The 14,900-nt window shown below is 39.1% G+C and overlaps 1 protein-coding gene across 7 annotated transcripts in view; it reads right to left on the reverse strand.

Moving 5' to 3' along the window:
- The window catches only part of GXYLT1 (glucoside xylosyltransferase 1), a 61,795-nt gene that overhangs the window by 41,109 nt on the left and 5,786 nt on the right, over positions 1-14,900 (reverse strand). For 4 of the 7 annotated variants that reach the window (XM_002823106.6, XM_024257376.3, XM_054527126.2 and 1 more), the window contains exon 2: positions 5,474-5,566. The exons of the other annotated variants lie outside the window; for them this stretch is intronic. In XM_002823106.6, the coding sequence (XP_002823152.2) occupies positions 5,474-5,566 (93 nt within the window). The remainder of the gene's footprint in view (positions 1-5,473; positions 5,567-14,900) is intronic. 7 annotated transcript variants of the gene reach the window in all.

The following is a 14,900-nucleotide window of genomic DNA, read 5'->3' on the forward strand; positions in this document are numbered from 1 at the left end:
AAATTTAGAGTTTGTATAATGAAAGTAAAATAAAAAACAAATTAGAAACTTATTTGCAATCAATGGCAAAACCAAACATATTATTCTAAGAGTTCATAAAATAAACATTAAAAATTCAATAGATAACTATCAATATCAAATAGATGATATACAGAACAAAAGAAAAAAGCTAAATAAATGTGGAAATACGTTCAACAAATAATCAACTAAAAGCTATCAGTTTAATAAGTGATAAAATTATAATTTCCAATAATGCTAAAGTTATGATGACCCCAAGTACACTCACACAATGCTGGTGCAGGCTTATAGCCATATAATTTTTAAAACACAATTTAGTGATATAATTCATTCTTTTTAAAAAATATTTGAACTCCTTTCATATAGGCACTGGGGTAGGCAAGAAAGCCACAATCTTCACCTTATACAATTTGTAGCCTGTTGTGAAAAGACTGATTTTTAAAAGAATAAGAAAGCATGGTAATTGTTTTAATAGAACAAAACTGAGATTGCTAAAGAGGCTCACAATGCAAACATCTAACCTAGTGTGACCTAGTCTAACCTGGTATTGGGGAAAGCTTCCCAGACAAATGATCCTGTTAATCATTTGTTTCTCACTGGTTGCCAAACACCTTGCTAGGCATGAGACTTAAATGATAACACCATATGGTATCAACCTGCAGAGTTAACAGTCTAGAAGTGGATGAAGATTCCCAATCTCAACAGATGCGGTAAATACAATAACCAAGAGGAGACAGAAAAGGGAGATGAAGTGAGCAGTAAGAGGAGACTACAATTGTTTGAGAAATGATGAGTACAACAGTTAAGGGAGAAGGAAGGAAGGAAGTAGCCAGGAGCAACAGTGTGAAAGGAAACAAGAAGAGTTAATGTAGACTGATATGTGGAGAATGTCAGTTGTAAACATGATACAAAACACAGATGAAGGAAAGTCTGAGGAGCTAGAGCATGAGTTCAGGTTTGAACATGAGTCTCTGAGGCATTTGAATCAGACAGGTAAAAATGACCAATATGCAACTGGAAATACAGGTCTGGCTCTCAGAAAAGAACTCTGAATTGGAGCTATCAGTTAAACAAATTATCCTGTGACTATTCAGGGAATGGGGAGAGAAAAGAGCAGAGTCCTGAGAAACACAGATCATTTAGAAAGCAGCATTAGAGGAATCCAGGAGGAGAGAGATCAAAGAGCTGAGTAACTGGTCTGGTCTCAAAAGCCAGAGGCTAACAGAGCTGACAGAAAAAGGAAGTAGTAAACAGTGCCAAATGGGTAAGAAAAATAAAATTAAGCCCCAGAACAATAATTCAGAGGTGGGGTGATGACAAGAAGAGTCAGGTGGCAGATAGCTGAGGTGTGAAGTTCTTTTTATTAAAAGAAGTAAAACCAAGGCTGAGCACAGCAGCTCATGCCTGTAATCCCAGCACTTTGGGAAGCCAAGGCAGCAGGATCATTTGAGCTCAGTTGTTCATGACCAGCCTGGGCAACATAGCGAGACAGCGAGACTTTGTCTTCACTAATATTAAAAAAAAAAAAAAAATTATTCGGGTATGGTGGCATGCACCTGTAGTCCCAGCTACTTAGAGGACTCAGGCAGGAGGATCACTTGAGCCCAGGAGGTCCAGGCAGCAGTGAGCCCTGGTGGTGCTCGCCAGCTGGACAACAAAGTGAGACCATCTCAAAAAAACAAACCAACCAAACAAAACCCAGAAGCAAAACCAGTAAGTACTTTTTTTTTTTTTTTGAGACAGAGTCTCACTCTGTCACCCAAGCTGGAGTGCAGTGGTGTGATATTGGTTCACTGCAACCTCTCCCTCCTGGGTTCAAGCGATTCTTGTGCCTCAGTCTCCCAAGCAGCTTGGACTACAGTTGCGCGCTACCATGCCTGGCTAATTTTTGTATTTTTAGTAGAGACGGGGTTTCACCATGTTGGCCAGGCTGGTTCTCGAACTCCTGACCTCAGGTGATCTGCACGCCTTGGCCTCCTAAAGTGCTGGGATTACAGGCATGAGCCACACCCCTCCAGCCAGTAGGTAAGGTACTCAAAAGAAGCTTGCTGATGAAGGGAAAGAGAGGACTGAAAACAAACTGTTGTAGGGATTTTTGATTTTGTTTTAAAGACATAAAGCCAGGCACAGTGGCTCATGTCTATAATCCCAGCACTTTGAGAGGCAATGGAATAGTGTGTTGCCATTGACATGAGAAATATGAAGACCATACTACATTGAAAAGTATTAAAATTTTAAGCTCAGAATTCAAGATTAGGCTGGGGGCGGTGGCTCTACAAAAAACAGCCGGGTGCAGTGGCAGATGCCTGTAGACCCAGCTCAGGAGACTGAGGCAGGAGAATCGCTTGAGCCCAGGAGGCAGTGGTTGCAGTGAGCCAAGATCATGCCATTGCACTCCAGCCTGGGGGACAGTGAAACCGTCTCAAGAAAAAAAAAAAAAAATTCAAGATTAGTCTACAGCAGAATCATGACTATGTAAAAGCATATGATGTATATGAATGATGAAAACACTTGTAATAGGAGTTGAGGCCATTTTATTTTTTATATTATTTTATGTTCACTGTATAATAAATTGGGAGAAAATGATCACCCAAATAATATTTGATCAAAGTTATACAAATAATCCAAGTTGGGAAAGTAAGGTACCCAACTAAGGGCCTCCTGGTGCCAGGCAGAATGTGACATCAAAAGTGGTAGTAAAGGGGGATTCCAAAGAAGCTTTACCAGTATTAAAGTAGATACTGAGATGGAGGGCAAGAATGATTTGGCAGTTGTATGGCATTTGGGCTTGTATGCATATTTGAAATAGGGTGATTAAATGTGAGGGAATCCTTAGTTCTAAATAAGAAACTAAGTTTGAGAAATTTTTACATAATTATATGACACAAAATGTTTGCTTTTTTTAATGTAATAGCATGATATAATGGATGCAATATTACGGGTAGAAATAACAGAGGAAAGGCATATAACTTCTGAAGTCTCAAATTTAGGTTACAGGCACAAGGCTTACAACATTATGTATCCATCCACATATAATTTATTCCACGGAATACTTGGGAACATTAGGAAAATGAGTTAGAGGAGCCAAAACAAAAGGAATGGTAAACAGAGTCCAGGATTCTGACTAGGTAAATTTCCCTGGGACACTCCTGCAGTCAGTAAGGAGGAAAGATTATTATTACTCATGCTGTAATTTACAAAAGGGTCTGGGTTGTATAAATCAGAGTATGCTGAACTTTTCAAGTTTACCCAGCTTCCAGCTAGTGGAATTACGTGGCAAGGCAAAGTGGTTCTTGTCAATACTATATTCATTTGCAAATATTCATAAGAATGAAAACATACAAAGCTTCAATTATCCAAAATTATAACCAAACTGAAAGGTTAGATTATCTTTAAAAGTTAATTTTTAAAAGTTGGAATATTACTTGGCTCATATTAAAATTTCAATTACCCAATCTCTTCCACAGCAACAGGATATAACTAAACTATCTGATTTGAACCTATTCCCCACCAGTTCTTCATGGGATGCATACTGCATTGAGAATGCAAGAATTTACAAATATGTACAATTAATAGATACTTAAAATGCAGCTCTTACAGAGTAGAATGGTGGTTACCAGGCACTGGAGGTGAAGGGGTGGGAGAGAGTATGTGATGGAAAGATGTTGACCAAAGAATACAATACAAACTTCCAGTCAGAAGGAATAAGTTCTCAAGATCTACTGCACAGCAAGGTGTCTACAGATAATTATGTTTATTTCGAAACTGCGAAGAGAATAGGTTTTAAATGTGCCCATTACAAAAAAAAGATAAATATGTAAGATGATAAATATGTTAATGAGCTTGATATAATCAGTCCACAATATATACAGACACCAAAACATCGCTTTATGCCCCATAAATACATACAATTATTGTCAGTTAAAAATAAATTTTTTAATTAAGAGTTTTTAAAAATGAAAAGATAAATATGTAAGATGATAAATATGTTAATGAGCTTGATATACCCAGTCCACAATATACACAGACACCAAAACATCGCTTTTTGCCCCATAAATACATACAATTATTGTCAATTAAAAATAAATCTTTTAATTAAGAGTTTTTAAAAATGAAGTTCTTCCTATCTCAAACACTTGACCTCCTGTCCTTGAACCTAGCTAATTTCCAGATCATCATCTAGTCATTCCCTCCAAGAAGTCTTCCCTGATGCTTTAAGATGACTCATCATAGCAACAACTTGTCACACTCTATTGTAATTTCAGGCTTACCAGTGTGAAACTCCCATCAGAATGTAAGCTCCAAAAGGATGGAGCCACAATTAACCTGACCCAAGAGTCCAGTGCTTACCACCTAGCACGGCGTGTGGCAAATATGGGTAGAATTAATATTTATTTGTTTTTTTGAGACAGGGTCTTGCTCTGGGCTGAAGAGCAGTGGCGTGATCATAGCTCACTGCAACCTCAACCTCCAGGGCTCAAGCAATCCTCCCACCTGAGCCAGTGCATGCCACCATGCCTGGGTAATTAAAAAAAAAAAATTTGTAGAGACAGGGTCTTGCTTTTGTTGCCCAGGCTGCTCTTGAACTCCCGGGCTCAAGCAATACTCCCGCCTCAGCCTCCCAAAATGCTGAGATTACAGGTGTGAGCCACCATACCCAACCTAGACTATTTAAATGAATCATAAAGATGCAGTAAAAATAGATACTCTTCTAAGGAATTTTACTCTTGGGAAGAGCATTTCAAACCTTTGCCCCACTCTCCTCTGCCACTATATCAGGGAGATAGTCTGAGAGTCACTGCCTTATCCTATTCTTATCAATACCTGTTTCTTTCATTGAAGATTAGAGCAGGAAAGGACCTAAGAGGTCAGGCGACCCAATACCTTCATTATCCAGAGAAGCAAATAAAGCCGAACTAGTCAGTAACTTAAAAGGTCAATAAACATTAAAGGAAGAAGTAGCCAGGAGCTGCTCCTCCATTTGCTCTTCCATTAAATACTTATCTTTATCCTCCTATTCCCCAGTATTCAATCTCTCCACTAATAACTAATATAATCCTTCTCCAGTTGTCCCCATCCACTATAGTACACAAGCTTTAATTTAGATAAATGCCATATTTTATATATATATATATCTGTAAACGTCAGTAGAAGCCTATTTTTATCCCAGTTTATCACTTTATCAACTGTTACCAAAAGTTAGATCATAAATTCTCTTAAGAACAGTGGTTTGTCTTAATAACATCTAAGAAAATTTAAAGCATTTATACACAGTATGTACTAAAAAATAGTGATAACAACTACAAAATGGGAAAAACAGAAAACCCAATCAGAAAATAAATTATTTGTATAATATCATAAGAAACATTTTTACATCCTATTACAGTCAAAGGTTTTATTATCAACTATCTAACCTTATCTACACTGATCTACCAATTAAATATTAAGTGCCTACCTAAAAGCCGCTTCCCAAAAGCAGTTCATTCCACAAACATCAGAGGGCAGCATCCAATAGGGATTCCAGTAACACAGAGGGAAATCTTTACACCTAACAGAGTAAGACAGAAATAAGAGTCCTGTGTGAGTATTTTGGTTTGGAACTAACAAGGAATTTACTCAGTAACACGATAACTTACTGTTCTATTTTAAAGCAAATAAAATTGTAAATCCAAATTGCTATGATAAAGATTTTGGAAAACTGATTTCTCCCTTACTTAGGGCACCATTATTTTAAATAGAACTTTAAAACCTTGAAGGTAGACTATACTATAGATTGGGAAACAGTTTTTCCATCGGAAAGTCTCCTGATATATTAAAATCCCCTCCTCAGATAACACAGACAAATATGTCTTCTAAAATTTTCTTCACAGGCTACACATATACCCCTAGAACAAAATCCCTTTGGGACAAACAAAATATTTGCTTATCCTCAAACATAATAAAAATGCCACCAATGCTGGCAGAAAGGGAAAAGAAGATCTTTAAATGCTTTTAAATTAATCCTCAACCCAAACTACTTGTATGGTGTTTTAAACTGAAAAATAAAACATAATGGCCAAGATGTATATGAAAATGGTCAACATCACTAATCATCAGGGAAATGCACATTAAAACCACAATGAGATAACATCTCACCCAGTTAAAATGGTTATTATCAAAAAGGCAAAAAACAAATCCTGGCAAAGGTAGGAAGAGAAAAGGAAACACTCATACACTGCTGGTAGGAACATACATTACTACAGCCACTACAAAAAAAAACAGTATAGAGATTCCTCAAAAAACTGAAAATAGAACTACCATATGATCCAGCAACCCCACTGCTGTGTGTAGGTATACATACATATACACACATGCATACACACATACATAGACGGGCACAGTGGCTCACATCTGTAATCCCAGCACTTTGGGAGGCTGAGGTAGGTAGACTGCTTGAGGCTAGGAGTTCAAGATTAGCCTGGTCAACATAACAAGACTCCATCTCTAAAAATAAAAAATTAGCTGGACATGGTGGCATTTACCTAAAAATAAAAAATTAGCTGGACATGGTGGCATTTACCTTAAGTCCCAGCTACTCAGGAGGCTGAGGTCAGAGGATGGCATGAGCCCAGGAGTTTGATGTTGCAATAAGCTGTGACTGTGCTACTGCACCCCAGCCTGGCTGAACAGAGCAAAAGAGACTCTGTCTCAAACAAACAAACAAACAAAATTTTTAATCACCCTCCGTGCCCCAAAAAAACCCGGAAATCATGCTGATATTCACAGTCTAGTATCATTATCTACATTATCTCAGTTCCATATTATACAAGCTAAAATGAAAGATCTGGTCTTTCTTGTTAGGTTGCATGTTGGAGCCAAAAAGGAAAAAAGAAAACACCTTATATTACAAAAAAATTGTTTTTCATTGTGATTTTTTTTCAAAATAATAGTCTAAAAGTCACTGGGTACTAAAGTATGTATGAAGTCAGGGTGAGTCACTAAACCAGGTCACTTCTCACTTCATTATCTCATCACTATGCAGCTTTGTTTTCTCTCATTATGAATTCAATTATGAGTTACTGTGCTTATATCAAATGGTCTATGAAATTTCTGATTTGCAAAAATCTGATCACATCTCTCACAAATGGCAACAGTCTAAGGCAGGGGTTCTCAGCCCTGGTAGAGGGTGCCACACAAGATCTATTAAATCAGAATCTCTAGAAACAGGGTCTGGCACTGGTGGTTTTTAAAATGCTGCCTAAGTAATCGTGTATACTACTGCATAAAGAACAAGAAGTTTGAAATTTCTTAATCAACCAAAAAAAGTTACATTGTAACTTTGTTTTCCTCTAAAGAGACACCATATTCTAGCATAGCACAAAAGGCTACATATCTTCATTTAAAAGGCTGAACCAGAAAGAGAAGAAAATGTGTATATATCAGCAAAACTTATGACTTGATTAGAAAATCTGTGTTTGTACCCTCTCAGGCATGGCTATGTATTTTCTTAAGTCTGATTTCCTACCACACAATCAGACTCACTGATGATAATAACAACTAACACTTAGAGTTATTTTCAGATTCAAGCACTTTCACACCCATTTAGACTCACAAGAAATGTTTTAAGGTAGGTATGATCTCCGTCTTTCAGATACAGATGATATCACAGCTTTATTTCAACAATCCACAATTTATTTACAATCAACACCTAATGTGTACCTTTGTTCTACGAAGATAACTAATCAGGTTATTCCATATCCCCTGTCAAACTCTACAACAGTGAAAAATGGAAATAGAAATCTCAAAAACAAATTCAATTTTTCTATAAAATTAATTAAAATTATATATATTTAACAATACCATTTGCAGCCTCAACTTGTACTTTAAGTTACAAAACAAATCAGTTATGTGTTGTTTTCCAAAGCTACCTGGTCCTTAGGTCACTTGTTAAAAATACAGATAGAGGATCCTATCCCATATCCAGTTAATCAAGATTCCCCAGAGAAGTGGCCTAAGAAGTTGAATTTTTCATCAATATCCCCAGATAAGTCTTAAAATCAGACCTGAATGAGAAACACTGTGTATCAAGGGATAACTAGAGTCAGCTTGAAATTTTTTTATCAAAGTACTGATAATAATTTCTCTTATGATAATCCTGTTTACTACAACTTAAAAATGATTAAATTTTGAAAATTTGTGTTTCTACGAATACTTCAATCAATACATTTTATTAAGTACCGTTTAGAAAATTTTTTAAAGCCTAAGAAACAAATTACCCACCACTATTAACATTTTTGTATCTTTACTACCCCATATTTCAAAAATATCTTCCTACAAATATTTGACTAGAAAAGTTAACGTGCATGTTGCCAACATGCAGAAGTTGCTGAAACTACTTGATCTTCGTTAGTCTCAAGAAAATGCCCATGTGAGCTAGAGAGCACACCTCAAACTCCCTGTTCTCAGGAAATATCCACCAGGGAGCTTCTAACTCAAAAGACCCTCTTGCAGTATTACAATTAAACTGTATTTGGGGGCACTGTTTTGTTTTTTTTTTAAAGTTGATGCAAGATGATGAAGCCACAGACATGAGAATTAAATTCAAAAAGACCAACATATTGAACAACTTAGTAACGAGTTTAAATTTTGTGAAGCTTTGAGCCACACCAAGAGCCCTACACTTCTGCTAGTACCAAACTAGGTGCCAAGTATGGTGGACTAAGGATGATCACACATCTGACACTTCTATTAATAAGTAGGATCTGCTGCACGCAGTGGTTCATGCCTCTAATCCCAGCACTTTGGGAGGCCAAGGCAGGCGGATCACTTGAGGTCAGGAGTTCGAGAATGGCCTGGCCAACATGGTGAAGTCCCATCTCTACTAAAAAAAAATCAGTCAGGCGTGGTGGTGGTTGCCTGTAATCCCAGCTACTCAGGAGGCTGAGGCAGGAGAATCGCTTGAACCCAGGAGGCGGAGGTTGCAGTGAGCCAAGATCATGCCATTGCACTCCAGCCTGGGTGACAGAGCAAGACTCTGTCTCAAAAAACCAACCAACCAACCAACCAAGTAGTATCTAACTCCCCTTATCCAGAATCTAAAGTGGGCTCCGTGATTGCTTTGACAAATAGAATACTGAATATAATACTGTACCAACGTCCAGGCCCTTGCCTTAAGACTTCCACATCCTACTTCATGGAACACTCTTTGAACGTGACCTTCTTGTTGTAAGAAGCCCAAGGCACATGGAGAAGCCACTTGAGAGAATGCAAATCAACAGCCTCCACTGAACTCCTAGTGAAAAGCCAGCATCAACTGCTAGCCATGTAAAAGAGCCACAATGCCACACCATTCTGATCTACCAACCTACTGGTTCCTCCCCAACTCACACAAAACTAGCATCTGGTTCACAGTCCTCGTCTCAGTACCAAATCCTACTTTCCTCTAACCATTCATTTGGTAATCAATAAATTTTCTACTGAATGACTGCCTACACAGGCCAAACACTGGCAACACAATAGTAAGTAAAATGGACATGGATCATACTGTCTAGTGGGGATTAACAGAATGTCATTTCAGATACTGCAATGTGGGAGACCTAACCAACATCCAGGTTACACAATTCTTTAACTCCAGTAACTCTTACCTCCTTTTCCCTTCAGTGAAAAATAGCAAATGCTGGCCGGACACAGTGGCTCACACCTGTAATCCCAGCACTTTAGGAGGCCGAGGTGGGTGGATCGCTTGAGCCCAGGAGTTCAAGACCAGCCTGGGCAACATGGCGAAAACCCATCTCTACAAAGAATAAAAAAAAAAAATTAGCCAGGCATGGTGGTGTGTGCCTGTAGTCCCAGTTACTCGGGAGGCTGAGCTGGGAGGATAGTTTAAGCCCAGGAGTTTGAGGCTACAGTGAATTGTGATCATGCCAGTGCACGCCAAGTCTGGGCGACAGAGTGAGACCCTCTCTGACAAAAAAAAAAAAAGAGAGAGAGAAGAAAAAGTAAAAAAATGACAAGTCCTGGACCCTGTCATTACCTGAAACTGCAAACCAATACCTCATCTCAGACTAGTCTCTGCTCTAATAATTATGGTTCTTTTTTCTGAGACAGGGTCTTGCTCTGTCGCTCAGGATGGAGTGCAGTGGTACAAACACAGCTCACTACAGCCTCAATCTCCTGGGCTCAAGCTATCGTCCTGCCTCAGTCCCCAAGTATCCAAGACTATAAGCATGTGCCACCAGGCCTGGCTAATTTTTAAAAAATTTTTTGTAGAGACAAAGTCTTGCTTTGCTCCCCAGACTTATTATTTATATCCCATTACATGTGTGGAAATCACTCAGCCCTCCAATCACATGCTTCCTAAGTATAAGCTCCCTGCTTTACCCATTTCCCTCCCTACTCAGACTACATCATATGGTTCATCCATTCATGTTCCTATACCTGCAACTTCCACCTTCTTCTTTCACCGTAACTTTTCAGCACAATCTTCAGTTGAAACTGAGCCGTTTATTCACATTCTCAGATGAATACTGAAGAACAGTTAATGACATGACTATGCTGATTAGTAGAAATATAAATTAATTGTCTTCCCCTTAGCTAGTCTCATACCTGTTACCAACTCCATATGCTTCCCCTTGTTGCCCATCTTCTTCTCAGGAGTCCTTAAAGACCTTCTTGCATCAATTAGTCTTTCTTTCTCCTTAACTGGCAATCTCTATTTGTGTAGTAGACTGTATTACTGTTCAGTTATTCACTCCCCACATTTAGCTGTAAAAGGATTATACAACCCTATTCATTACCATGGGCCTTGCCTGCCTGATAGGGGAGGCATATATCCCTGCATCATTTATTGACTTTGACCTTATTCAAGTGACTTGCTTTGGCCAAAATAATATAAAAAGACACTATACTGTGTCATCAAAGTAGAAGCTTCAAATGGGACTGTGTTGTTCAATCTGGCTTCTTGCTCATCCACCACCACAAGACTAGGCATATCCAATGTATGGACTGCTCCTTCAGCTTGGATCCCAGGATGTGAAGATATATCAAGCCAAGTCATAGCCATAGACATGTAATGTGTGCAAGAAATAAATGCTTGCTATTGTAAACTGCTAAGATATATGGGGTTGTTACAAAGCAAAGCAGAATAATACAAGCATAATTCCCTTTTAAAGTGTGTAATTCAATGGTTTTTAGTATATTCAGAGTTGTGCAACCATGACTCACCAATTAAATTCCTCAGTATATACTCAAGAGAAGTGAAAACATGTTCACAGAAAAACTGTGCATTAATGCTTAGAGCAGCATTATTCATAATAGCCAAAAAGTATGAAACAACTCAAATGTCCATCAAATAATGAGCAAAATGTGGTATATCCATACAATGGACTATTATTTGTCCATAAAAAGGAATGAAATATAGTGATACACGCTACAGTGGATAAACCTTGAAACATTATGCCAAAAAGAAAGCCAGACTCAAAAGGCCACATACTGTGTGATTCCTTTACGTAAAATGCCCCAAACAGGCAGATAGAAAGTAGACTCATGGTTACTCAGGACTGGGGGACTGAGGAGTGCAAAGTGGGAGTTACTGTTAATGGATACAGGGTTTCTTTGGGGGGTAATGATTTACCTCACAAAGGTTTAACGCAGTCAAAATTGGATGGGAAAAATCAAGTTATAGGTAAATTTACTGATCATAATTCAATGTCAAAAAACACACAGTATATAGGAAAGATGTTTTTCTTTCTTTACTGGAAATATAAGAACACATGCACTAGTGAATATATATGCTGCATACCATTAAAAAATCATAAAACACATATTGCTGTAAGGAGTGAAGTAATTTGTTTATAGTTTCTTAACTCCCAAATATCCATTCTCCCATTTTGAAAAACTGGTTTTGGAGATTAAGATAAACAGTAGAAACACACTGAGAACTTATGACGTAACAGTGGCTTATTAGAAGCAAAAAGATAAATCAGCAAAAGCAACTCATCTGAAGACAGCACTTACACTTTCACACCAAAAAGAAAAATTAAAGTCTGAAAATACTGGAAAAGTAAAGGTTGTTATCCAGGTTCTGGCTATTAGTGGCTTAAAACTGTTGAAAGCATAATACTAAACATCCAACATTGAGAGAGGTAACTCTATTAAATAATTCTAATGAGGCAAAGCATTAATATGAGTTAGGTGGGTATGTCTTCACTATACCCATACTGACATTCAAAAGCACTGAAGTCCTAAAAGGGAATTTTTTCACTGTGGATCAAACTGAAATAAAACATTACTATGGCTCATCCTCAAGTTTAATAAGGCATAAAGCATCTAGCTCTAGGTAGCTTGTCTACAACTGACCAAGGGGTAGCACAAGGTACCTTTGCGGTGATGAAACAATTCTGTATCCTAATCCTAATTTTAGGGGTGGTTACATGTATTTACATGTGATAAAACAACGCTCGGCACAATAACAGTTGTCGAACTTGAAGTTTACTTAAAACCAATTACAGGAGGTTTTTTATACATACATACATACATACATACAAACAAACAAACAAACAAACAAACAAACAAGTCGCCCAGGCTGGAGTGCAGTGGTGCGAACACGGTTCATTGCAGCCTCAACCTCCCGGGCTCAAGCAATCCTCCCACCTCAACCTCTGGAGTAGCTGGGACCACAGGCGCACGCCACTATGCCCAGTTAATTTTTCGTATTTTTGTTGTTGTTGAGAGAGTGTTTTGCCATGTTGCCAAGGCTGGTCTAGAACTTCTGGGTTCAAGCAATCCACCCACCTCTGCCTCCTTGCTAGGATTACAGGTACAAGCCACCCATGCCTGGTTGTACTTTTAAGTTAAACTAGAAAAAGTAATTTTCATTTCAAAACGTCCAAGATAGGAGGCTTCAGTGAAAACTATGCAAAACTTATCAAAGAGTCAGTGATACTAGACGAGCCTGACCAACATGGTGAAACCTCGTCTCTACTAAAAATACAAAAATTAGGCCAGGTGCAGTGGCTCACACCTGTAATCCCAGCACTTTGGGAGGCCGAGGCAGGAGGATCACAATGTCAGGAGATCAAGACCATCCTGGCTAACACAGTGAAACCCCGTCTCTACTAAAAACACAAAAAAATTAGCCAGGCTTGGTGGCATGCACCTGTACTCCCAGCTACTTGGGAGGCTAAGGCAGGAGAATCGCTTGAACTCGGGAGGCAGAGGTTAAAGTGAGCTGAGATCGCGTCACTGCACTCCCGCCTAGGCGACAGAGCATCTGTTTCAAAAAAAAAAAAAAAAAAAAAGGCGAATCACAAGGTCAGGAGATCGAGACCATCTTGGCTAACACGGTGCGGTGAAACCCTGTCTCTACTAAAAATACAAAAAATTATCTGGGTGTGGTGGCAGGCGCCTGTAGTCCCAGCTACTGGGGAGGCTGAGGCAGGAGAATGGCGTGAACCCGGGAGGCGGAGCTTGCCTTGAGCCGAGATCATGCCACTGCACTCCAGCCTAGGTGACAGAGCAAGACGCCATCTCAAATTAAAAAAAAAAAAAAAAAAAAAAAGTCAGTGATAAATTTAGGCATATTCAGCATAAATATTTGACAGTATGAATGAAGTGCTGCTGCAAAGCAGTAATGCAACTTCAAGGCATGTATACCCTCCCTGTGACTACGCAACAGAAGCAAAGATGCTTATGGACACATTAAAGGAGGCCATTCCCATGATACTGCCAAATCCCTGATATTTAATTTTCAACTAAATTGTTTCCAAGTCGGGCGCGGTGGCTCACGCCTGTAATCTCAGAACTTTGGGAGTCTGAGGCAGGCAGATCACCTGAGGTCAGGAGTTCGGGACCAGCCTGGCCAACATGGGGAAACCCCGTCTCTACTAAAAATAAAAAATTAGCCAGGTGTGATGGCATGCGCCTGTAGTCCCAGCTACTCAGGAGGCTGAAGCAGAAGAATCGCTTGAACCCGGAGGGTGGAGGCTGTAGTGAGCCGAGAGAGTGCCACTGCACTCCAGCCTGGGTGACAGAGATTCCGTCTCAAATAAATAAATAAATAAACAAATAATTTCTAGACAACTTAATTTCTAGCTCTAAGTAAGACCTTCTTTTTCTTAAATTTCTCATTTCATTAAACCTCGGCAAGTAGGAAAAGGACTGCTTATATATAAATGACACTGAAACAATCATCTACCCATTTCAAAGAAAAAGTTAGCATCACACAATATACCTTCTCTACCCCCAGCTCCCCCACAAAGCTGGATTGATTTAAATCTAAAAAAGGGAGGGGAAAAAACTGGTAGAAAGCTTTCCTATGCATAATAAAGGTAAACACGATAAAGTAAAAAGTAGCCAATCTGAAAACAAAAATCGTAAACCTCATACAGTACACACATTATGAACAAAATTTAAGTTTATACGTAGGGGGAAGTACTTCCAATAGGTATGGCATATCGATAATGATCTTACTGCTTTAAAATAAGATTTTCTAGGCAGGGTATGGTGGCTCATGCCTGCACTTTGGGAGGCCGCGGCAGGTGGATCACCTGAGGTCAGGAGTTCAAGACCAGGCTGGCCAACACGGTGAAACCCCGTCTCTACTAAAAACTACAAAAAGAAAAAAACAAACAAAAAAAAGCTGGGCAGTTGGCATACACCTGTAATCCCAGCTACTTGTGAGGCTGAGGCAGGAGAACTGCTTGAACCCGGGAGGTGGAGGTTGCACTGAGCCAAGATCATGCCACTGCACTCCAGCCTGGGCAATGGAGCAAGACTCTGTCTCAAAAAAAAAAAAAAAAGCCAGGTGTGGTGTGCACGCCTGTAGTCACAGCTACTCGGGAAGCTAAGGTGGGAGGATCACTTGAGCCCAGAAGGTCAAGGCTGCAGTGAGCTATGATCTCAGG

The sequence above is a fragment of the Pongo abelii genome, chromosome 10 (assembly GCF_028885655.2).
Source record: "Pongo abelii isolate AG06213 chromosome 10, NHGRI_mPonAbe1-v2.0_pri, whole genome shotgun sequence".
Classification (NCBI taxonomy): Eukaryota; Metazoa; Chordata; class Mammalia; order Primates; family Hominidae; genus Pongo; species Pongo abelii.